At 41.2% G+C, this 25,112-nt stretch overlaps 2 protein-coding genes across 7 annotated transcripts in view; one reads left to right on the plus strand and one right to left on the minus strand.

Moving 5' to 3' along the window:
• The window catches only part of THRB (thyroid hormone receptor beta), a 438,230-nt gene extending 417,795 nt beyond the window's left edge, over positions 1-20,435 (plus strand). For all 6 annotated transcript variants that reach the window (XM_072651177.1, XM_072651176.1, XM_072651181.1 and 3 more), the window contains 3 exons: positions 5,470-5,616; positions 8,738-8,996; positions 13,848-20,435. In XM_072651177.1, coding sequence (XP_072507278.1) covers positions 5,470-5,616; positions 8,738-8,996; positions 13,848-14,089 — 648 coding nt within the window. In that variant the 3' untranslated portion in view covers positions 14,090-20,435. The remainder of the gene's footprint in view (positions 1-5,469; positions 5,617-8,737; positions 8,997-13,847) is intronic.
• The window catches only part of NR1D2 (nuclear receptor subfamily 1 group D member 2), a 138,068-nt gene that overhangs the window by 5,601 nt on the left and 107,355 nt on the right, over positions 1-25,112 (minus strand). The gene's annotated exons all lie outside the window — the stretch shown is intronic.

Consider the following 25,112-nt stretch of genomic DNA (forward strand, 5'->3'; position numbering starts at 1 on the left):
ACTGCAAGGCTGACCCTCTGTCTGAGATGATGAGATTATTAGATGAGGAAAAGGAGGATGAGGAGGAAAAGAAGAAGGAGAAGAAAAGAAAGAGGAGAAGAAAAAGAAGGAGAAGATGAAGAAGGAGGAGGAGAAGATGATGAAGAAGATGAAGAAGAGGAGGAGAAGGCGGAGAAGCACCCAGAAGGATTCCTGCACCTCTGCTGCCCAAGGACTTTATTCCAAGAGAGGTTAACTCATCCCAGTTCCCCATAAACTCAAGGCTAGAAAGTTAGGAAGGAGCTATTGCTAGAATCCTGTTTTGATAACGCACACTTTATAAATAAGACTCACAAGAGGCAGCAAAATGTCTTGGTCAGAGGGCAGAGCCTGGAATCAGAAAGTAGTGTATTCAAATCCTGCCACAGACACCTGGTGCCATATAAGGCCCTGGTGAGTCATTTCCCTTCTCAAAGCCTCAGCTGCCTCAGCTCTAAAATAGGCAAGAAGCATTTATTAAGCACATACTGTGTGCCGGGCACTGGGCTAAACACTGGGGATCCAAACGTAAGCAAAAAGAAAGACCTTTCCTCCCCTCAGGGAGGATAGTAATGGCACCTACTTCACAGGTGGATGGAAAGAGATTCATTGATATATTAAGATCATGTATAAAAAGAGATTCCAGGTAGACTTCAAGGAGGAGGTGGCATTGGGTTGGGCTTTAAAGAAAGGGTGGGCTTCCACCTGGAGCCGAGACAAGGTGGGCACCAAGGTGGGGATCCAAACGTAAGCAAAAAGAAAGACCTTTCCTCCCCTCAGGGAGGATAGTAATGGCACCTACTTCACAGGTGGGTGGAAAGAGATTCATTGATGTATTAAGATCATGTATAAAAAAGCCATTTTTCCTAATAAATCTAAAGTCAGTCCCTTTACCTATACAGATGGCTCCTCATCTGAGGCTTAGTTGACAAGTCTGAAAGGTTTACTTGAGTCTCTGAGGTGGGAAGTGACTTGACACTGTCAGAGATGGGATTTGAACTCTGATCTCCCTGACTCCAGGGCCAGCCTGGTATGCTGCCTCTGCATACATATATGTGCATAATAGATCACTCATACGTGGACACATCATTCATACCTAGAAGAATACTACACATGCACTGTGTATGTATGCACATGGTTATGCATATATCATTCAGTCATACATGTGGTATTCTGCCATATATGAATTGTGTATGCACATGTGTGCACATGTGTAATTCATCTAAAGTATCTGCATGTATCACTCAGACATATTTAGATTATATGCTAACAAAGGTATGTGTGCATATGTCTATCATTTATACATACATACATATATCATTCATACATATGTGAATTCTATACATGCACCTATACTATGCACAAATGTGTGCCTATGTCCTTCATGTAAATATTTACATATGTCATTGAGAAAGAGAGCTGGCACCTTTTACATATTATATGCATGCCTGTACACATCTACCATTCATGCATTTATGGGTGGTATGTACGCATTCATGTGCATCCATCACATGCAGATATCACTCGTACACATGTTAATGCTTTTCCTACACCTGTATGCACTCAATACATATGTCCTTTGTGTAAATTATTTACGTGTCTCATTCATGCATATGTGGGTGATATAATACATAGATGTATACGTGTGTGTATGTATCTCTTAGATCCTAGATTTAGAGGTGGCAGGAACTTTAGAGATTGTCTAGTCCATCACCTTTATTGACAGATGCCAGGTGACTTGCCCTGGGTCACGCACAACTGGCCATTGTCTCAAGAAGGCTCTGCACAGACTCCCAGGCAGCCCCAAGAGCAGCTGCTGCCTCTGGTTCCATGAGGCAGAAGAGCGTTTCTCAGCCTTCTTGCTCTCAGGACCCCGCTTCCTGCCCCCCAGCCAAGAGCTCTTGTTTATGTGGGTTCTATCTGTCTCAACTTCCCAGATTAGAAATTCAAACATGAAAATAGTTTTGACTTTACAGACCCACTGAAGGGGTCTCAGGGATGCCCAAGGGTCCCATATCTCACTGGGAAGCTCCTTCTCCTAGTGCAGACAAGCACCTCTTCTGTGATGATGTCTTACACCACATCTTTATGTAGCCTTTTACAGCTTGCAAAGCACTTTACATACCCCCTGCATTTGACAACAACCTTTCAAGGTGCTGCTATTGTCCCATTATACAGATGAGGAAATTAAAGCTGGACTTGAACTTGGGTCTTCCTGACCTCCAATCGCCATCCATCCACTACTCTCATGCATTTTGCAAAGCTAATTACTCCAAGAACCAGCTTTCTGTGCTGACCTTGCTCCAAATCCCTAAGCACCTACTTGCCCTTTCTGGATGATGAAAAGCCTCCTGGGTCAATCGCAGTGCAGGCCGGCCTCCCTGTCCAGCTCCTCCTTCCTACTTTGAACTCATGCATATTGAGAAGCCAGTTCAAGTTCTAACATTTTCCATTTCCCAGACCACCAACTCCCAAGGGTTCCCTTTCAGAATTTTCTTCATTTTTCAAGTTTTAAAAATGTGTCAACGGCACGCGTGATATCTGCTCCGGGCAGTCTTTGCTTTCATCGTTTGCTTTTTCTGTGCTTTGGGAGGAGGTTAAACTCGAGCCTTTGTTTTTCACTGCCTTTTGGGATTTTTTTTTTAGAGTTTTATGGTGCCTAAAATTGCAAAACCTTTCTCCTTTTTCAAAAATATTTTCTATCAAAAACAGACAGACAGGGGAGAGGGGAAAAGGGAGGAAGTGGGGCACTAAATTTGGAAGCCCCCATCCATCCTTGGCTCTGACATGTCTTCCCCTAGAATAAGGGCAAGTGGTCTTCTTGCTTTGTCTTTGAATCATGAATGCTTAGCATAGTGCCTGGCATGCAGTCAACATTGAATAAATGTTTATTTATTGATTGACACTTATGAGCTGTGTAACCTTGGGCAAGTTCCTTGCCCCTCTGAGCCTCAGTTTCCCTATCTGTAAAATGAGAATAATAGTACCTGCTTCATCAACCTCCTAGGGAAAAGCACTTTGTTAAATATGTATAGCCCTGGAGAAATAAGAATCCCTAACAAAGAAAACAGAAAAATGAAACTCCTTTTAAAAAGAGCAGAAGCATGTCCTAGGGTCTCTAGCTGCTTTTGGAGGAATGAAGGAAAGGTACTAGAAATGTACTTCGAATGGACTATTTCCATAAATTCAAACTGCATTAAGAAAGCTAGAAATCAGTGACTTTATGTTTCTTTCAATTGCCACACTCTCCCACCACCAAAAAAAAAAAATGCGTCATCACTGTTTGTGTAAATTGGGGGGGAGCAGAAACCTGGTTTTTTTTGTCTTAAAAAAAATATATCAAAAAAAATTTCCCAGTGGGAACAGCCAGATAGTACAAACGAGCAGACGTTGCCAGAATGTGTTATATAATATGCTAAAAATTCTCCCTTGAGGCCCTAACCACTAGTCTTGCCACACCCTCTGAAGGTTAGTTCAACTACTGTTGACAGAGGCAGCTTGCCAGTGGGGGGTGAGGGGGTGGGAATAGAAAAAGAAAATCATCTTTGTTTTTGTTTTACTCAAATATGACTTGGGGAGGGGTGGGAAATAGCTACAGGAAAAATTATATAAGTAAATAACTCATTGAACTGGTTTTGCTTTCTTGACTTGGGCAATGGGGAAGGGAGCAGTGAGTGGAGTGCAATAGTGTCTCTCTGGAAGGACATGAAGCTTTTTGCCCAGGTGATGAGGGTGCCCACCTTGTCTCGGCTCCAGGTGGAAGCCCACCCTTTCTTTAAAGCCCAACCCAATGCCACCTCCTCCTTGAAGCCTACCTGGATCCCTGCCTGTGTCAGTCCCAACTTTTCCCCTTGCCAAGTCAATCCAAGAATTCTGCTCCTAGAATCATTTTTAGCTGAAATAGGAAGAAAAGGAAAGTTTTTTGGAAAAGGTTAAAAGCATGGAATTTGGAATGGTGGAAAGGAGGGGAGGGCATTCTAGAAAGGAGAAAAAGTATCTAGAGGGGAGCCAGATTATGGAGTATGTGGAAGAAGAGTAAGGTGATTGATCTCAATGGAGGCCCGAATTTGTGTAGGGGAAGAGGGAGAGAGAGGATTAGATAAGTAAGATGGGACCACCTGACAGAAGGCCTCAAATACCACACTGAACCAGAAGACTTGATTCAATCAACGATAGTGGGCCAGTGTTCATTCAGTAGGAAAAAACCATGGCCAAATTAAATATTTAGTAAATTGTCCCCCAAAGACTAGAACTATTGTAAATTAGCCCTCAGTATTCAATAATCTAGGGCAGCTAGGTGGCTCAGTGGATAGAGCAACAGGCCTGGAGTCAGGAAGACCCATCTGTCTTAATTCAAATTTGTTCTCAGATACTTACTACTTGTATGACCCTGGATAAGTCATTTAACTCTGCCTTAGTTTCCTCATCTATAAAATGAGCTGCAAAAAGAAATGAAAAACAACTCCAGTATCTCTGCCAAGAAAACCCTATATGGTGTCAGAAAGAGTTGGATGCAACTGAAAAATTACTCAAGAGCAAAAAAATTTAATTATCTACACAGTGGACCCAGAGAATTTCCCCCTGCCCAAGCTTCTTAGCACAAGCAGAGCAGAGCTCCAAGGCCCAGGTCTGGAGCAGAATTTGTGCTTATTCTAAGTGGCGGGACCAGCCAGCTGCTAAGTCTAGACTCACAGCCCCAAGAGCTAGAACAGAAGCATATCTATGTCCACAGCTGGTGGGGCAGGACACCATTTATCATCCTCCTTGCTTCAGGCCATAGTTCAATGTTCTTGAAGAGCCATCACATCTCAAAACACCTGGAAAACACGTGAGTCATCCCAGATAAACATGCACCTTTTCAAGTGTTCCAACCCCAAACCCATATCATTGCTGACTACTTTCTTTGCACCTATGAAATCATGAACATTATTTGTCATGAACAATTAATTGGGATACACTTTATCCCTAACCATAATGAACAGAATGTTCCATCTAATAACATCCTTTCTCTTTCCTCCCAGCCGAGAGAGTATCCTAACATAGTGCCTTATGCACGTTAAAAGTTTAAGAAATATTTGCTAAAAACTGAACCAAGTTATATTGGGTTTAGGGAAAATCCAATCTTCCCTTCTTCCAAAGACTTTTGCATTTATTTCCTTTTCACTCTCTTTCTTTCACTGTTCTCTCATCACAGAAATTAAAAACATACACAAATCTGCCCTGGGCCTCTACGTTTTTCCATCTGAACTGTTAGGGTCCTGCTCCTGCAGTAACTTTGATTTTTGTCTTTGACCAAGACAGAGAAAAGAAGTCATTTCTTTTTTCTCTTGAAAAGTATGTGTTTTGTGCCAGGTGAAAAAAATCCAGATTTCCTCCTTCCCTGTGAGAATTAGCTTAATGGGAGGGTGCTGCCTCTTCTCCGTTTAAATGTCTCTGATTTAATATCCTCAGCCTGAAGACATTGGACAAGCTCCGATAGTCAACGCCCCAGAAGGTGGAAAAGTGGACTTGGAAGCCTTCAGCCAGTTTACAAAAATCATCACACCAGCAATTACGAGAGTGGTGGATTTTGCCAAAAAGTTGCCTATGTTTTGTGAGGTAAGGAGACAAATGTGTTAGGAGTTCATTTTTACTGGATCTGTATTGTCCTGGGTTCCTATTCTACAGAATAGATCTATAGACTTCCCCCATGATGGCTATTGTTTCAAATCTCGTGTTATTTAAGAAGAATTTAATCATTTAAAAGCACCAGTGGAGACAAAATGGAAATACATTCATTAACATTTTTCATTCCCCACCTTGGTAGAGGCATACGTAATTACCCTTCATTTGCGCATCCTAGGAGAAATGGAGAGGCCCAGATTCCTCTAAAATCAAAACTAAAATGGTGCCAGAGCCCTCATCTAGTCTATCCCTTTCTCCCAGACAGATTTAAACCATCCCCTGAAGATAGCCCTCTACCCTTAAAAATATATATATTTAATCTGCATAGAAAGGGGATGAATAGTTTTCATCCAGCATCCCAGCAATCCTTTCCAAGATCTAATCTAAATCCTTGCCACTGTCTTTTAAGTCATGTGTGGGCTAGGTTTTCTGCTTGTGGTTCTGTTTGTCTGTTTTTCTCTTGGGTGATTGGTTCCTAGTAGGTATCAATTAGCTAGTATTTCACTTCTGGAAGTAAATAAAAAGGAGAGGAGCCCTGGGGTAAGTTTGCCTCTAGAGGAGGTTAGGGGAGGGAGGTGAGCGCACAGAATAAAGCTCTTTAGCTCTCCTCCATCAGATCATTTAAGTCTTGGAACCAAGAGCCAAAGCAGGACCAAGCTCAGAGACTTCTTGGGATTGCTCTCCACACCCTGGGTGACCCACTCCCAGGCCTCCTTTAGGGTCCCCTCTCCTGATGAGATCATAAGAACACAGCGGTCATAGCTGGAAGGAACCTCTTCTCTTTAAAGATAAAACTAGGCACCAAGAGATAACGTGACTTGTCCAAGGTCAACCACAACTAAAAAAATGCTAGAACGGGGATTCAAACTCAGGTCCTGTGGCGCTAAATCCAGTGCTGTTTCCACCACTGCAGAGTCTTGAGAAAGACTCTGGCAATGGGTATGCAGCCTTAGGGCCAAACCCAAGTGTGGCTTATGCCTACTTCATAATAATAACTCACATTTATATCACGCTTTTCAGGTTTGCAAAGTACTTTATACACACACATATCTTGTTTGATCCTCTTGAAACCTCTATGAGAGAAAGAGAAGCTATCTTCCATTTTACAGATAAGGAGACTGAAGCTGAGGCAGATGAAGTGACTTGCCCAGGGTCACACAGCCAATAAGTAACTGAGGTAGGATTAAAACTCATCTTCCTCTTTCTGTGTCCAAGGTTGCACCCATTTTACCACCTAGCTGCCTCATGACCCTGTACTCCTGGGAGGCCTTTAGCCCTGGCAACAAAAATCTAAATGCAACACCTTTTTTCTGGGTGAGAAGACTGTCCTTTTTATGTCATTTTCAACTCCCTCTTTGTTTTTATTGCCAAGGTGGCTTCCCATTGCACGCGGTCCCTAGCCCGTAGGGAGGAAATCTACATAGTTCTCAGCTGCTGGTTCAGTTCCCACATTGGCTGTGTCCAAAAACATATGTCTCTTTTTGCATCTTGAATCCATCGTTTCTGTGACAAAGACCAAGTGGCAAAGGGGGCTCCCATCAATTAAGGAAAGGCTGCACAAATGCTGTTACATGCAACAGATCACTACCATGCCAGGAGAAAGGGACCAGAAGAATCCTTCTGTAGATATCTGGGACTTGTACAGATTAGCAGAGTAAAGAATCAAGGAACAGTCTGATACTATAACAACACTGTCAAGAGAAAAAATTTCCATTCTATTTCATTTTAAAGAAAAGTGTGAACCAGAGTGGGAGAGACACAGGCCTTTCTGATGGGTGCCCTACTTTTTCCTGGACTCCCTGATTTAGCTTTTTGCCTCCTTTCTTCAGAAGTTTGCAAAGGAAGGGGCCAAAAACTGACCTCTGGCATGCCCCAGGAGCTGGAAGGGCCCAGGTGTGAATTAGTCGGGACATAGGCAGTGTCGGGAATAGAGCACTGGGCCTGGAGTCAGGAAGGCTTATCCTCCTGAGTTCAAATCAGGCCTCAGACAATTACTAGCTAGGTGACCCTGGGCAATTCATTTCACTCTGTTGACTTTAGTTTCCTCATCTGTAAAATGAGCTGGAGATGGAAATGGCAAACCACTCCAATATCTTTGCCAAGAAAACCCCAATGGGGGCTACAAAAAGTTAGACATGACTGAAAAGACTGAGCAACAGAGTGGGTTCAGTTGACCTTGGCCTCCAGAAGCATGACTGCAGTGGCAGGAGTGCACCACTGCCAATTTCCTTTCACTGCTGATGCAGAGACATATGATGCCCCACTGGGCAAAGACCAGCTCAGCCTTTGCCTGAGGGGGTGCTCAATGCATTACTGACTGGGCTGCCAAAAATCACCCCACAGAAATTTGCCAGGTACATATCCTTTCTGAAGCAGCTTTGGGAGGTCCCTCTGTTAGGTGTCCCAGAATGTAATCTTTGCCAAGAAACATGACTGACATGTTCTTGAGGAGGCAGGAGGAGTCTTAGAAAGTAGCCCTGAGCCCATCCCTCTCATACCTTTCTTGCAGCCTTCTTGCAAAGAAAATATTTTTGGCAAATGATTGATAGCAATGACCTGCCTAGGTTCTAGGAGACACTGTATCAGGGATCTAAAAGCTGCTTTTAAAGGAAAAGGTACCTGGCAAGATTGTTTTCATGCCTCCTAAATTGTGAGGCTTCAGAAGCATTCATTAGGAGTGCAATTCTTGATTATAAATAAGCATTCCATTAGCATCATTTTCCAAATTTTTTTAAAATGAGGATTTCTGCCTTAGGTACCCCAAGGTTTCCCTTGCAAAAATGGCTCCTACTCTAGTCTGCCCACCCTCTAGCTAGGAGACATCATTCTGCACAATGAGCCCTGGACTTAAGGTTCCAGGCTCTGGGTTCACATCCTACCTCTGCTACTTTTTACCTTATGACCTTGGGTGATCATTGACTCTCTCCCGGCTTCACTTTCCTAATCTGTCAAATAAGGGGCTGGACTACATGACCTGCTAGCATCCACTGACATCATTGAGCTCCTGGTTGATTTGTTGACATCTCCTTTACTGATACTGGCTGATTCTTCCCAGCTGCCATGTGAAGACCAGATAATCCTGCTAAAAGGCTGCTGTATGGAGATCATGTCCCTCAGAGCGGCTGTGCGCTATGACCCCGAGAGTGAGACTTTAACCTTAAATGGGGAGATGGCTGTGACGAGGGGCCAGCTGAAAAACGGAGGTCTTGGGGTGGTGTCTGATGCCATCTTTGACCTGGGCATGTCACTGTCTTCTTTCAACCTGGATGACACTGAAGTGGCCCTCCTTCAAGCAGTCCTGCTCATGTCTTCAGGTGAGGATACTGAGCGGGGCTCCCCATTGCCAACCAAGCAGTTGCCCTTCCAACTGGAAATAGAGATACTCCTCTTGAGTTTTCATATTCTCTTTGGTTGTATTTTTATAGCTCATTCCCTCTCCTCTAGGTAGGATTATTCAACTGGATCCTAGCCAAGTGGCCTCAAGGACTAAGCTACTTTTGGCCATATTTGTGCAATAGTCCTCTGTCGCCCATGGTGAGGCAATGTTACGGCATCCTGGAATGCATGTTTCATTGAGACTGACCAACCTGGCTTCCTTCTGTTTTGATAATCTATAGGACATGTGCAAGAGTGATTGGACATTCCATTCCACTCAGTTTTGGATTCAAGGTCTCAAAAGAAAGCAGCGGTCAGGGCATCAGGCACCTCAGATCCTATTCCTGTCTTAGCCCTTGGTTGTGACACATAATTTGGAATGCTTCGTCTAAAGTCACATGGTGCAGTAGGAAAAGTGCTGGATTTTGGAGCAGAGGACCTAGGTTCAAGGCTGCTTCTCCCCCTTACTCTTTGTGTGACCTGGTTCTAGGAATTTCACCTTCCTAGGCCACAGCTTTCTCATTTTACAAATGAGAGAATTAGTCTAGATCAGACTGCCAAATGTGAGATCCCACAGGCTTCCCACATGCAGCTCAAAGCAGATTTTAATCTGTAATCAGAGAAATGTTTAACAAAATAAACAGAAATATAATACAATGTAGATAATGTTCATTTGTGCTTTCTAAGTCAACATATGGTTGCCAAGGATCCATGTCTATTTGAATTTGACATCACTGGTCTTTTAAAGGCCTTATCAACTGCAAATCTATCCTGTCACTTACCTGACTGTGATCCTGTGATAATACCTTGATATTATAACAAAGTATGTGACTTTGGACAAGTCCTTTCCATAAAGGATTTGACATGGTGGTTTCCAAGGTCCCTTCTAGCTCTAACATTTTGTGATTATGTAAAATAAAATCAGATGAGCTGATTCTTCATAGTCAATACTACATTAGAAATCGCCATGGAAATACTGAAGGAGTCACCACTGGTATTCTCATTAATGGCACTGTAACATGTTAGAAGGGTCCCAGTTCTGGGAGTCCAGTGACCTAGGTTCAAGTCATATTAGAGTAGAAAGAAAGTAACCTTAGGAGAGGAAGAGTCCAGAAGCCAAGGGGATCTGGGAAAGCTTCCTGAAGAGGTAGTATTTGAACCAGGGAGGTCACTGATTCTGAGAGGCAGAGATAGGGAGGGGAAGTATTATAGGCATGGAAGATATGACCTTAATTAGTCAGCCAGCTAAAAAAATTAAAAACCCACAAAAGTTTCCTAGAGCAAATATTCCCTGTTCATACCACATGAAGGTATGGGCTTTGTTCTGAATTAGAGAGGGATGCGATCCTCTGGCTCTCCTTTGCAGTCTATAGTAGGGGTTGTCTTGCAAGGTAGTGAGGTCTTCAGTAAGGCAAGTAGGTAGCCAAGTGGACAGAGTGATGGACTTGGGGTTAGGAGAACCTGAATTCAAATCCTGGCTCATTGATGACTAGACATTGTCACTGTCACAAAGTCACTGTCTGCCTCAGTTTCCTCATCCATAAAATAAGGATGATAATAATAGCACCAACCTTATAGGAATGTTGTGAAGATCAAATGAGATAATAAAGCATTTTATATACCTGGAAGTCTTATATAAAAGTTAGCTCAGATTATTTAGGGTTCCTGTTGATTGAGCCAGATGCCGCTTTGAGGTTTAAATATTGTAATATCTATCGAGACTATCATTGTGTGACAAAGACCAGAGAGGGAAAATCTGGGGCAGAAGAGAACTGTGACTAGCAGGCAGCAGGTATATCCATTATCATCCTGAAACTTTTATTCCATCTTTGAGAAATAGTCATTTTATTCATTTTCACAGTAGTCTGTGGATAGGACATAGAACATGAAAGTGATGTGCCTCAGAATCACTCTGTGTTCCTTTGAGAAAAGAAATGTTAATAATAATAATAAACTAAGCATCCACTAGGTGGCAGGGAGAAGACTGGGAACTAGGGATAGCAAGACAAAATAAATACCGAAAGGAAATACCAAAACAAAAATGAAGTAATCCCTGCCCTCAGAGAACTCCCATTCTATCATAGGAGCCATTTATGGACAGCAGTCGTTCATTTCCTTCAAGATTCAGCTCCAGTACCACCTCCCTGTACTACCTGGAGCTGTCCCCTGGTCCTCTCAGCTGCTAGGGAGTGTGCTCTCTCTCCAAACCAACTTGTATGTATTCATATACGCTTGTATGTGTACACACAGTGTCTTTCCCATCACGATGTAACCTTGTTGAGGGCCAGGACTATGTCATTTTTGTCTTTGTATTTTGAGGATCTAGACAGTGTCTGGCACATAGTGCTTAATAAAGGCTTCTAAATTGATTAATCATAGGCATGTGCAAAATAAATACCAGGTAAATTGCGGGGAGGGCTAATAGCTGAGTCTATCAGAAAAGGCTGCATGGAGAAGGTGGTACTTACCAGCAATGGATTCTAAGAAATGGATCCAGGAGGAGGGAGCGTGTTCCAGGCCCAGAGGAAAGCCAGAGCAAAGGTATCACTGTGGGGGACTTTAAAAGTCAAAGCGAGTTTATATTTGCTCCCAGGCAGCTAATGACTCAGTAGATGAAGAGCTGGGTCTGGGGTCAGGAAGATCACTAGCCTCAGACATTTAATAGTTCAGGACCCTGGACCAGTCACTGAACTTCTATCTGCCTGTGAAATGGGGATAATAAGAGCAACTGTCGCAGGGTTTTTGTGAAGATCAAATAAGATGATATTTGTAAAACATCAAGCATGGTGCAAAGCACATAGTAGGCACTTAATAAGTGTTTGTTTCCCTTTCTAGAGGCAATAGAAAGCCGCTGGAGTTTATTGAGGACAGAAGTAACATGTTTAGACCTATCAGTGCTTTGGTAAAAATCACTTTGGCAGCTATGAGGAGGATGGACTGATTGTAGAGAGACTTGAGATGGTAAGGACCTGAATTAGGGTAGTGGCTCCGGAGATAGGGAGTCAGGGATGGATGAGAGCAGTACTGAGGAATTAGAAATGACAAGATTTGGCAACTGACTGGCCATGTGGAGTGAGAGGGTGAGGAGTCACATCAAAAATGTGAACCTAAGTGTCTGCGAGGATAGTGCCACCCTTGGCAGAAATAGGGACATTTGGAAGAAGAGTAACTTTGGCAATAAAGGTAACCAGTTCTGCTTTCAACATGTAGTGTTTGAGTTGCCTATGGTAGATCCAGTTGGAAATGTCCAGTGGGTAGGTAGATATGAGCAAGTGGAACTCAGGAGACTTAAGTAAGGCCAGATACATAGAGCTGGGAATCATCTGCATAGAAATGATCATTCTATCCAGGGGAGCTGACGAAGTCACCAACTGAGATATAAAGATTAGAGTTCTGTGCAGGAACACGACCAGCACAGTTTCTTTTGTTTGGTTATTTCAGTTATATCCGATTCCTTGTGACCCCATTCAGAGTTTTCTTGGCAAAGATACTGAAGTTGTTTGCCATTTCCTTCTCGAGTACATTTTACAGATGAGGAAACCGAGGCAATCAGGGTTAAATGATTTGCCCAGGATCATACAATGTCTGAGGCCAGATTTGAACATCTTCCCGATTCCAAGCCCAGCACTCTATGCACTATGGTGCCACCTAGCTGCCCATGAAGATGCTACAACTTATAGTTTGGCAGAGTTGCCTGGGACCTTTAAAAAAGTCACGTGACTTGCTCAGGGTCACAAGACAACAATGTGTCAGAGGCAGAACTGAAACCCAAGACTTCCTGACTCTAAGGCCAGCTCCCTGTACACAGCACGATGTTGCCAACCATGAGACAAATAACAATAATAACCAACATTGATACAGTTGTTATGGTTTTTGCAAAGTGTTTTATATATCTTATGAAATTTGATCCTCATGATGACCCTATGAAGCTCGGGCTACAGGTCTTCCTATCCTCATTTTACAGATGAGGAAACTGAGGCTCAGAGCACATAAGTGACTTTCCCAAAATCATACAGCTAGTAAATGTCTATGGGCGGCCAGGTGGACGGTGGGACAGAGTGCTGAGCCTGGAGTCAATAAGACTCATCTTCATAAGTTCAAACATGGCTTCAGAAACTTAGTAGCTGTGTGACCCTTAATCACTTAATCTTGTTTGTTTCAGTTTCCTCATCCATCAAATGAACTGGAAAAGATAATAGCAAACCATTCCAGTCTCTTTGCCAAGAGACCCCAAATGGGGTCACAAAGAGTCAGACTGAAACAGCTAAACAAAGTAGATGTCTGAGGTCAGACGCTATGCACTATGCTATCCATTCTTTCTGATAAATGGAAAGATTTTGACTCAGAGAGTCACATTTGGAGTATATTAAATGTAATAAATTACTCTTACACCCTATTCATCTTTTGAAAACAAATTTCCCTAGTATTTGCTAACTTATTAATATTGGCTAAAATTACCATCATCTATTCTGACCCTTATGTTTCCAGTTCTCACTTCCAAGATAAATGATAGCTATATTTTAATATTTTGTATTTGCAAAGAACCTTACCTAGATTGTCTTGCTTGAATATTTGAGCCTTACAACAACTTTGTGAAACAGATATGATGGAGATTATCCCTATTTTACAAATGAAGAAACCAAGGCTCACAGAGTTAGGTGATTTGTCCACAGTCCCCCAACTAGTAGTTCTGAGGGGCAGGTTTAGAACCCAGATCGGGCACTTGATCCCCTCTGCCAAGCTGGCTCTCATCGATAAATAACCTTCAGATTTTTGCCTCCTCTTCTCAGATCGCCCAGGGCTTGCCAGCGTGGAGAGGATAGAGAAATGTCAGGAGGGTTTCCTGCTGGCCTTCGAACATTATATCAATTACCGTAAACACCACGTGGCACACTTTTGGCCAAAGCTGCTGATGAAGGTGACGGACCTACGGATGATCGGCGCCTGCCACGCCAGCCGCTTCCTGCACATGAAGGTGGAGTGCCCCACAGAACTCTTTCCCCCTCTGTTCTTGGAAGTGTTCGAGGATTAAGAAGGACTGGTTTGGTTCTCACAATTCTGACAATGCTACTTATGGGGTGTCGTTCCATTCCATTGCCTAGCTCATTTGTGTTTCTCTGTATCTTGGGGGGGAGGGATTTTTGTTGTCGTTGTTGTTGGGAGGGGAAGACTGATGTTGGCTCTTTTTTTTTGCATTGATATACCCGGGTGAAAACGTCCCCTGAATGTGGGTACTTGTGACTATCACAGTCCGTCCTCCAGTCTGTGGGTGTGGATGCTTTGAAAACGCCCCAGTGGCGAGGTGGGAAGAAAGCTCAGGAGTTCACCAGCACTAAGCGATCACCAGCGTCCATCCTTCCCCAGTCGATGGTGATACGAAGTAAAGCTGAAAAAAAAATGAGCGACACGTTCTGTTGTCTTGACTTAGTGAAGGACTTTATTGATTAGGTTCCATTTTGTAGGGCACAAAGAAATCTCGTGATGAACGTAGCTTCCATGTACATGTCCCCTCTCTTCCCCCGCCCCCTTGATCTAAAGTATCTCAAATCTTCATTCTTGCTCATTTCCTTAAGACAGTCATCCTCTTCCTGACCAAATTGGAACATAGACCTAGGACCTGAGTGGGGCTTTAGGAGGCATTTAGTCCAAAATCTTCCATTTTACAGATGGGAAACTGAGTCCCAGAGTGGTTAAGTGACTTGTCCATGCCCATTAAGTGAAAGAGCTGGGATTTAAAGTCCAAAGGTCTCTGACTGGAAACCCAGCATTTTTTCCACTGTACCATGAATTATACTTCGGATATATGACCACAGGGATATCTGTTCTCTGTCAAGTGAGATATGTCTTTCAATGTAATATTTCTCTCAGTATTTCGGTTGAGTTCATGCTTAATGCACGGAGTAGGTGAGTTTGTTGAACCAATGGAGTACATACTGCATGGGGGAAGGAAGGGGTTGGGTGATCACAAGGAATTGGGATATGTATACCAAGGCCAAGGACTCTACAATGCACAGAATAGTACTATTTACAAGAGGCAACCATTGTGGTGTGTTTAGAGATGAAGGAAACTTGAACATGAACTGAACAGATTTACTGAATGCAGTTACTTTTTAATGGTGGTGGTTCATCCTTATTGTCACTCATGCTATTCGCCCTGATTGCCTAAGTGAGAGGGGGGCTTTCCAGCCACTTTCCAGCAGATTGATTCTTCTAATCAAAGGCAGCAGTAAAGCATTTCTCTGAGTCTGATTGGGGAAGAATTCCAAGGAAAGAGATGGGCTAGAGTTAGGTTCAAAGCAGAAGAAAAATGAAATATCCAATGGTCCCATTATAAACTGGTACTTTAAAGAAAGCCTCCCATTACTCTGAGACATGCATTAAAAAAATCATATACATTAAAAAAGGCATGCATAAAATCAAAAGATCACGTATGTGGGGCTGGAAGAAAACCTTTCATGTACAGATGAAGAAATTAAGGCCCAGAGAAAATGAGTGACTTAGCTAAATTCACACCAATGAACAATGTCTGAGGCAGGATTTGAGCCCTTGGTCTTCTGCCTTTACAGCCAGAACTTCAGACTGTCATGCCCCATTCCTAGCCATATTTTCCAGACTTAAAAATCTATTGAAAGAATGTCAATATGGAGTTGCTTGTTGGGGTTTTTTTTTTGTTGTATTTTCATTTTGAAATCAGACTTAGAACATTGAATTTTCACCATACCATAAATGAAGTAAGCAGAATTTGGACCTAGCTCCTCTGGCTCCAGATCTACATCACCAACACTAATAAATTTCCCCTAAATCCCTGTATAAAGCTTGACAGTTATTTATTAGACAAAGATAAAATTTCACCTCTTTCCATCTTATTTTCTTGTACTGTTGTTCTAGAGGAGTATTCAGAATAAAGGTACCTGCAGGCTGGCAGCTAGGTGGCACAGTGGATCACTGGGCCTGGAGTCAAGGAAGATCTAAGTTCAAATGTGGCCTCAGACACTTAGTAGCTATGTGAACCTGGGCAAGTCACTTAACTCTGTTTGCCTCAATTTCCTCATCTGTAAAATGAGCTGGAGAAGGAAATGGCAAATCTCTCCAGTATCTTTGCCAAGAAAACCCCAACTGAGGTCATGAAGAGTTGGACATGATTGAACAACAACTACAACCTACAGGCCATTCAGTTTTGCCCCTAAATCATTAGAAAAAATGGTAAATATTAGAAAATGTTACCTGTGGGAAATCAGATACTGAATTGCCATATTGATTTTTTTTTCTGTAAGATGACAGAGTTTTACTAGATGGTCAGTAAAGTTTCTTCCAGCTCTAAATCCTATGATGACATGATTATATGATCCTATTCAACCATCAACAAGTTTTTATTAAGTGTCTAATATGTGTCAGGCATTGGGAATACCGAGACAAAAAGTAAAATACTCCTTCCCTCAAGGAGCTTATACTCTAATCTTATAAACTTCAGCAAATAGAGCAAGAATGCGTTCACTAATATGGAATTAATCCAAAGGATACAATAGATAAATTACAGCTAGACTCATCTGTTTAGTAGCTCATCCAGTAAAATTTGGAAATTGCAGGTAGTTTCAAATGGAACATCGAGAGACTCCCCAAATGCTACTGATTAGTCACTTTCAAAAAGCAGCATGGGGTAGTAGAAGGTGTTCCAGGTTGGACATTAGGAGCCTGGGCATCTGGCCTCCACCTCTCAGAGCTTGTTCCTTCATCTATGAAATAATACAGTCATACATAATAGATGGACTCTAATGGTCCCTTGTAGCTCTCAAGTTGCATGAAAATTCAAAAATTTCAAAATTTCAGAAAATTCAGAAAAATTCAGAAATTCAGTAAATAATATTTTCTTCTTACAAACACCTTCCATTAGACTAGCACCAAGTTTGTAAGCAGAGAACTAATTCATATTCCTCTTTGCAAAGAGTCCATGAACTAATTATAAGTGAAATAGATTGAAAGAGGCAAGAAATCCATCTTGAGAGTGGGTGGATGAAAGGCATCAAGTAGCCAGATAGTATAGAAATAAGTCGTGGAAGGTTTGGATGGGGGAAGTAGTTCAGAATGTGCCAACCAACCAATGAGTGGCAAGGACGGGGCTCTTTTAGGAGTGGAAACTTACACTTGCCTGGTAGAAATTCACTAACTACACAAAGGAATCAAAACTCTTAACAAAAATCTTCATGATGTTTTAAGCTATTGATGCCTAATCAGGTACTGAATTGTTTTAGGCTATTATAGCTGCCCTAAGACTTTTGAGACAACCTGTACCATCCCTTCTCCATTACCTACCCCTAGATTGTTGGAATTTATCTTCTCCATACAGATTTCATCAAGTCATCATCCTTCAGGATTTGCTCAGTCAACATCTCAACTCTCTCTTTGCAACAGAAACGTACAGCCATCTGCTCTGCTTCTGTAAAGGATGGAAAGAAAACCGAACTTGTAGCAGTCTGAGAGAGAGCAGGCTACTTAAGCCATGGAGTGAATTGTGGGAGAGGGGCAGGATGGGAAAATTGGATAGGTTCCCATCTCTGCTTAAATCAGTTGTCCCCAATACAGCATTATTATTTTCCAAATGAATTCTAAGTGAAAAATCAAACACACCTTTATTTGCTATGTGATACTGGATGAGTCACTTAACCTCTTTAGACCTCAGTTTCTTTATCCGTAAAATGAGGGGGCTAAACTCAGTAATCTCTAAAGTTGCTTCTAGCTCTAACGCTATGCTATGATCCTTTGTGTAATGGAAAAGAAAAAGTCATGTCCAAAGCTTAAGAGAAAAGTCCCTGTGGATCACCCATGCCTCCATTTATGTGAACCCCCACAGTTGGTCACATGCAAAGCATGCTTAGGCTGTATCGACACAGCACAAAGGAAGAGATTACCCTGATATTCTGATTGATGTAAACAGCCAGATTGATTTAGGCCTGAAATCTTAAATTGGCCTGGTTGGTTAGCCATAACTGAGTAAATCATTTGGAAAGGGGTGAGCTTTGGAAGTCATGTTCACAATGCATCAATCTCAGTCTTTGTGTATCACACTTGAGTACCCAAGCCATCTCAGAACTCCATCCCAGGAAAGCCAATTGTGAGAGGTTGTCTTGGATTTTTTTTCCTCTTATGCCAGGACTTTAGGTTCAAGTATATCTCTGGATGAACAGAATTCTCCTCTTGCCTTTGAGGATGACATTCTAACGAATCTGAAGATTTCTGTGGGACCAGATTTCTCACTTATAAACCCCTAAACTATGGGGAATGTTTGGTGTATGTGATCTCTATTTCCGCTCATCACTTTAGCAGTATTTCCAAACCCATTGCAAATGGCGATCTCTTCATTTCCTTTATGATTCTACCAAAAACACCGTGTGCCGCAGTCGAGCTTTTTGTGGTCAAGTGAGCTTTGCTCCTTAGCAACATGCTTCAAATTTTGACTCCCCAGTCCTGCGATGTGCAGACATCTGGGTCTGGAGCAATGCCTATGCAGTTTTCCATGTGCTAATTATGTGGTAGGTAACACTCTGCCAAGCTCTAGGGTTTTTAGAAACCCAACTCCGCTCCAACCATGCTAACCGTGAGCTTTTCTTGTGATTTGGGTGTATAAGCATCAACAATCTCCATGTCCCCTCCTCCCTACCCCATCCCCAAATCCTGCCTTTTTGGAGCTACTGGTCACTCTCAAAATGTGTCATTGTTAGTGATGTATTTTTATTCTATGGAACGCTAATCTGTTTCTGTCATACTGACCTTAAGTTGCATGAATCATAAATTTGAAAATCAATCTTATGGTTTTGAACTGTAGCCAGCATTTGTAAGGCTAAACCTTTTTCATTAACTGAATTTCAATGAGCAACCAAGGAACATTTACCCTTCAAAAGGAGAGCAAATGCAAACATTTGAAATTATGTCACCCTTTCCAATGACTGAATCCATCAAGTCCTCAAATAAGCTCTTAATTTTTCCTGTTATTGGAATAATATGGAAATATTAATGTAGTGTTTCTTTTGATAGCAAGATAATATGATTGGTATTTAAATTTTATAGAAAATGAATTTTATCATACTGTGATGTAGATATTTATTTTCCAGGTTAAGAAGCCACCCAGTATGTATTTTTTACAATGGAAAATTTTGCTTTTAATCTTAAAAAAAAATAAAAAAAAATTAAATATAAAAAAATACACATATACACGAAACAAACTTTAAAAAAAGGTTTGGCCTTATCACAGAATTTTTCCTGTGCTATATCAATGTTTGCAGATGCAAAAAGTATGAATTTCTCTTGTGTCTCCACATTGACATTGTATGTTGCCTTCAGAAGCATTATTGTGCAGGTAAAAATATGTTGTTCGTGTCTCTCCATCACACAGTTTACTTACTTAAAAAAAAAAAAAGCAAACCCTTCTTATGCACAAGACAATCAAAGATACATCTGTATCCTTCCAGGACACGGATAGAACTCTTGTAATTACTGAGCACAATGTAAGACAGAAAGAAAAAAAAGACACTCAAATTACACAGGTAATATTGGTCTAGAAAACATCAGGGCATGAACAAGCTGACCTTCTGCTGTCTTTGGATCCCTTCTTTCGGAACTTGGCATTTTGGGGTAGCCAAATTAGCCCTCCAGGAAAATGCTTTTCTGAAAGAAAACTACTCTCCTTGGTTTCCTTTTCATGCCCTGAAAACAAGAGAAATCATCATGATCGAGTGTGAGCTTTTCAGTCTTTGGACAATGTATTTTTTTTTTGCAAACAGTGTTAAGTGATATTGCTAGATTGGTAATATTTTTTCAGCCTAAAAGTATATTAAAGAAAAAAATCTGTGATTGAAATGTTTTAAACTATCCAAAAGAGAAAATTTGTATATTTGGGGAAAAATGAATTTTTACATAGCTTTTGTATGCAGATATTAAAATGTAATTATGAATATAGTGGGCATAGATAAACTTGTAAGCTTAAATTCTAAAAAAAGAAAAGAAAAGAAAAGAAAGAAAGAAAAAAGCTTATAACTGATAACTTTTCCTGTCTCTTTCTTTATGTCACTCTTATTAAGTAATCAGAAAGCTACCTCAAATGTAAAATGCTAATTAGATACGATAGCAATCCAAAGGCATTCCTTTACAAACTTGTTTTGGAGTCCTAAGGTAAACCAGGGGAGGTACAGTTATCCTTTGGACAGCATGGAGTAGAAAAGAATGGATGGGGTTAGGGCGTAGAGGATATGTTGGTAAATGTTGAACAACTGGCTTTCTGAAACACCTGACATTTTTAAATTTAATTTACCTTATTAACATTTTCTCTGTGGTTTACTTAAGTCTAGACAATCGACAAAACAATAAATCCCTGATCTGTGGCCTTTGCCAGTCTCCAAAGCATTAATGCTCACACTGAAAATTCTGGTTTTACCTGACTCCATCACACCTCTGGAAGCTAGGGGGAAGGTGGAGGAAGAGGAGGAGGAGAGGGGAGGCAGAGTAAGTAGTCCAGACACAATCAAGAAAAGAAAACAAAGACTGGGCACCTGGGTAGGTGCTAATTTGCAGTCCAGCAGAAGATCACAGGGAAAGGGACCTGCTTAGTCCAGTCACCCTTTTTAATCCTTGTCCCAACAGTTCTGCCAGTAACTTCTGGAGAAAAAAATATTGATGTGTACATGTCCACTGATGACATACAGTCAAGTCTCTCCAGACATTAATCCTTCTGCATCTCACTCTTCAGGTGATGCCTCAGGTGCAAGGAATTCCAAGAGTGAACACACTAAACCTGTCTAGTCAATCAATAGTTATAAAGCACATATTATTTGCTAAGCACTAGGGATACAAAAAGAGACAAAAAACAGTCCCTGCCCTCAAGGACCTCACAATCTGATGGAGGAGACAAGAAGTAAGCAAATATATACAAACAAAAATCTAAGAACAAAATACTAATGCTTGAATGTGAAGGGAATCGGTGGAAGATAAAACTTTCCAAATAAAGTCCTGTGCTTTTTTCTTTTTTCTTTTTTTAAAGAGAAGAAACTCATTTATCAAAATAGCAAAACATAAATCAAAGACAGTTTACGTTAGGAAAATGCATACTGGATGGTAGAGAGTGAAGGAGCGTTCCCATTGGGAAAAAGAAAGATCTCACCAAGGGGACATTCCCTGAATTCACAGGTCCCTGCCCAAGAGACCCCATTCTTTCCACTCAAGTACTGAGTTCCACTAGCAAAACCTAAAAACCTGCATTTCATTATGGTACTACTGCTTAATTTGGTTCTACGTTGTTAGTCTGGATTGCCACAGCCTTGACCTGAGGACCTAACGTGGCAATGGGACAAAGAAAGATGAGTCAGATTTCTCAAAGTTTTCACCAACTTCCACAATTGCAAGTCAGTCTCATTTTCTGAATGCTCGTTTGTGTTAATCCACTACCATTCATGATTCCCTTTCCACCAGGGAACTTCTCCTGCATATTTGGTGAAAGCCAAAGGAAAAATCTGAAGAAATTAAAAGAAGCCTAACCTTCAAAGAGAGACCAAGTTTATGGAAGTGGTCGCTGAGTTATTTGACTCGTTTGTAGCTTGTTATATACTTCAAATTCATGTTGTCACTCACTAAGCATTTGTTCAACACTTGCTATGTACCAGGCACTGTGCTTGGTAGTGGAGTCTAAAACGGTTTAAAACATCCAAACATTTTAAAAAGGAAAACAGACTCTTCCCCTCAAGGGAAAACTACATCTACAGAGAAAAGCAGCAAAAGAGAGAGAGAGAGAGAGAGAGAGAGAGAGAGAGAGAGAGAGAGAGAGAGAGAGAGAGAGAGAGAGAGAGAGAGAGATGTGGGTATACATGCACACATACACGTGTGTATATGTATGTGGATGTATGTGTGGAGAGAGAGAGGAAGAAGAAAGAGGAGGGGGAGGAGAAGGGGGAGAGGGAGAGAGAGACACAGAGAGAGAGAGAGGGAGAGAGAGAGAGAGAGGGAGGGAGAGAATAAACAGCAATTTCTAGGGATTGGAGGAAGAGCGCTGGCAACTAAAGGATGAGGATATACATCCCTTAAGAGGTCATATTTGAGCTCTTAGATTTGAGCTAAGCCTTGAAAAGTTTAATAGAGTCTTTTGAAAAAAAAAAGTGGGGGTAAACTTAGCTATTCTCAATATCACAATGATGACAATCCCAAAGGAGTAATGATGTACCCGCCTCCAGAGAAAGAACTGATATCGATTGAGTACAGACTGAAGCATGCTGTTTTTCACTTTCTTTTTTTTTCATTTTATTTGAGTCTTCATGTACAAAACAATTAATATGGAAATGTTTTACAAAATTACCCATGTATAACCTACATCTGATTACTTACTAGCTCAGGTAGAGGAGAGGAGGGGAGGAGGGATAAAATTTGGAACTCAAAATTTTAAACAAGAATGTTGAAAAAAAAAAACTAGGGGGAAATGAGCAAAACACATTTACCTATTACACTGAGAATCTGATCATGAATTTAGCATGGGAGTAGTTGCCAGCCTTTGTAAGTGTACCCCTGGGTTGCTGGGTTCCCCACCCAGATATCCATTGATGAAGAAAACACATACTGCCAGAAAGATACATGGATTTAGTAAAGCCTTCAGATGAATCTAAATCTTATTCATCATAATGTTATCTACATACATTTGACAGGTAGCAATGCATATATATGTATGTATAAAACATATGTATATACAAGACATGTATTCAGTCTGCAGAAGATGTTTGCTTCTGTATTATGAAGAGTCACACACAGTGTTTGGTACAGCTATGTGACCATAGTTCCAAAAATCCCTAGACCAAATATCAAAGTGACCATGATTGGTGTATATGTGGATTCATCAACTCCTTGTAATAAGTCACAGGGCCTCTAAGGATTCCAAGGACCAAAGGTTGACAAGCTCGTAAGCAGAGTATTCTGGAACCAGCATTCCTTAAATCCTAAGTCAAAGGGGAAAAGCATTTCTGTTCATCTGTGGGCTATCTACTGAATATCTGGAGCAAGAACATGACCAGTAGGACGACTTAAACATTCCAGTTCCAAACAGTGAGAATTCCCCAAAGACTTATAATCCACTCTATGGTGAGTTTTTTTTCAGTATGTACTTTTAAAACAAGCAGACGTCAATGAAGACTGATTATTCATTTGCCTAAATCTCCTTGCAGGCATCACATGGGAGATTCCAATGGAGAGGGACTGCTTGCCCACTGACCAAAGTAGAATCCTTCTTAAACTGAACCTTAGGAATCTTGTTCATGATTTTCATTACACCATAAGATCAAAAATTGTTTACATGTGAACAAATCTCTGAAATGATCGTGGAAGTCATGAGAAAAGTACAGTTCTCTACAGATTTAAAAAAAAAAACATACCCAGGAACACATTAAACATATAAAATGGAACTTGTATAAAATATCATATTCAATGAGTATTTATTAAGCACCAGCTGTTTATAGGCATTTGGAGAAATCAAATGTTGCATAAGATATAGTCCCTGACTTCATGGGAATCACCTATGTTCTTTTTTTCTTCCCTCCCCTATCCCCTTCCCCCTTGCCTTCCTGCAGGATAAAATAGATTTCCATATCCAATTGAGTGTATGTTATTCCCTTCTTAAACCAAATCCCATGAGAGTAAAGATTGCTTATTTCTTTTCATCTCCCCCATTCCCCTCCATTGTAAAAGTTCTTTCTTCCCTCATCATGTGAGATGATTTGCTACATTCTACCTCTCCCTTTCTCTAACTCCTAGCACATTCCATTCAATAGTAAATTTTATTTTTTTTAGGTATTCTCCCTTAATGTTCAGCTCACCCTGTGCCCTCTGTCTATGGATACATATACATACACATGTACATCCATGTACATATACATACCTACACATGTAATATACCCATATACATATACATGCATACATATACACATATATATTCCCTCTAACTACCCTAATACTGAAAAAGATCTCATGAGTTACAAATAACATCTTTCCATGTAGGAATGTAAACAGTTCAACTTTAATGTGTTCCTTAAGGCTTTCTTTCCTGTTTACCTTTTCATGTTTCTCTTGATTCTTGTATTTGAAAGCCAGATTTTCTATTCAGCTCTGGTCTTTTCAACAAGAATGCTTGGAAGTCCTCTATTTCATTGAAATTCCATGTTTTCCCTGAAGTATTATACTCAGTTTTGCTGGGTAGGTGATTCTTGGTTTTAATCCTACTTCCTTTGACCTATGGAATATTATATTCCAAGCCCTTCAATCCCTTAGTGTAGAAGCTGCTAAATCCTGTGTTATCCTGAAAACCCCAAAGGAGGTCGTGAAGAATCAGACACGACTGAAACAACTCAACAACATTTCTGTAACTTGCTATATATCATCTCATTTGATGCAGCTGAGCCAGAATATCCACGAGCCCTTGCAGCTTCCCCACCACCACCACCCCCAGGCATCAGAATTTAAAAGAGCCTGGACAATTCTTATCACAGAACCTTAGATCTAGAGGTAGATGAGATGTCCCAGGAAGAGCAAAGTGAATCATATAGGGCCACCTAGCTGCCAAATGTCTAACGGAGAATTTGAATTCTTCCTGATTCTAAGCAAGGCACTCTACCCACTGTACCACGGAGCTGTCTCTTTGTGTTCCTTTAGCAAACAAAGCCAACTGAGTGTAGCACCTAGTTAGGGAGAATGATTCTCTGGAAACTGATCATGGCGTCCTTTGGACAGCTCTACCCTAAATGAGTCTCTCCCCAGCCCAGGCAGCTATCCCCCATAGCAGCCTCCCCAGTAATGACCTAGCCATGTCCTGAGGTTTGAATTCACAGGACCTCGTATTTGTATCCCCAGTGCCTAGTACAGGGCCTGGCCACATAGTAGGTGCTTAATAAATGCTTGCTGATTGGTTATATCCCAAGGTTTCATGTCAATGAAACTCTTCCTGCCTCTTGCTGACTTTGGATCAACTGAATTTGTCTTTAAAAATGAAATGTTCATGAAGTTTGCCTCCAGTACATTTTGGGGTGTTATCCTCAGAA

Source organism: Notamacropus eugenii, chromosome 3 (assembly GCF_028372415.1).
Source record: "Notamacropus eugenii isolate mMacEug1 chromosome 3, mMacEug1.pri_v2, whole genome shotgun sequence".
Classification (NCBI taxonomy): domain Eukaryota; kingdom Metazoa; phylum Chordata; class Mammalia; order Diprotodontia; family Macropodidae; genus Notamacropus; species Notamacropus eugenii.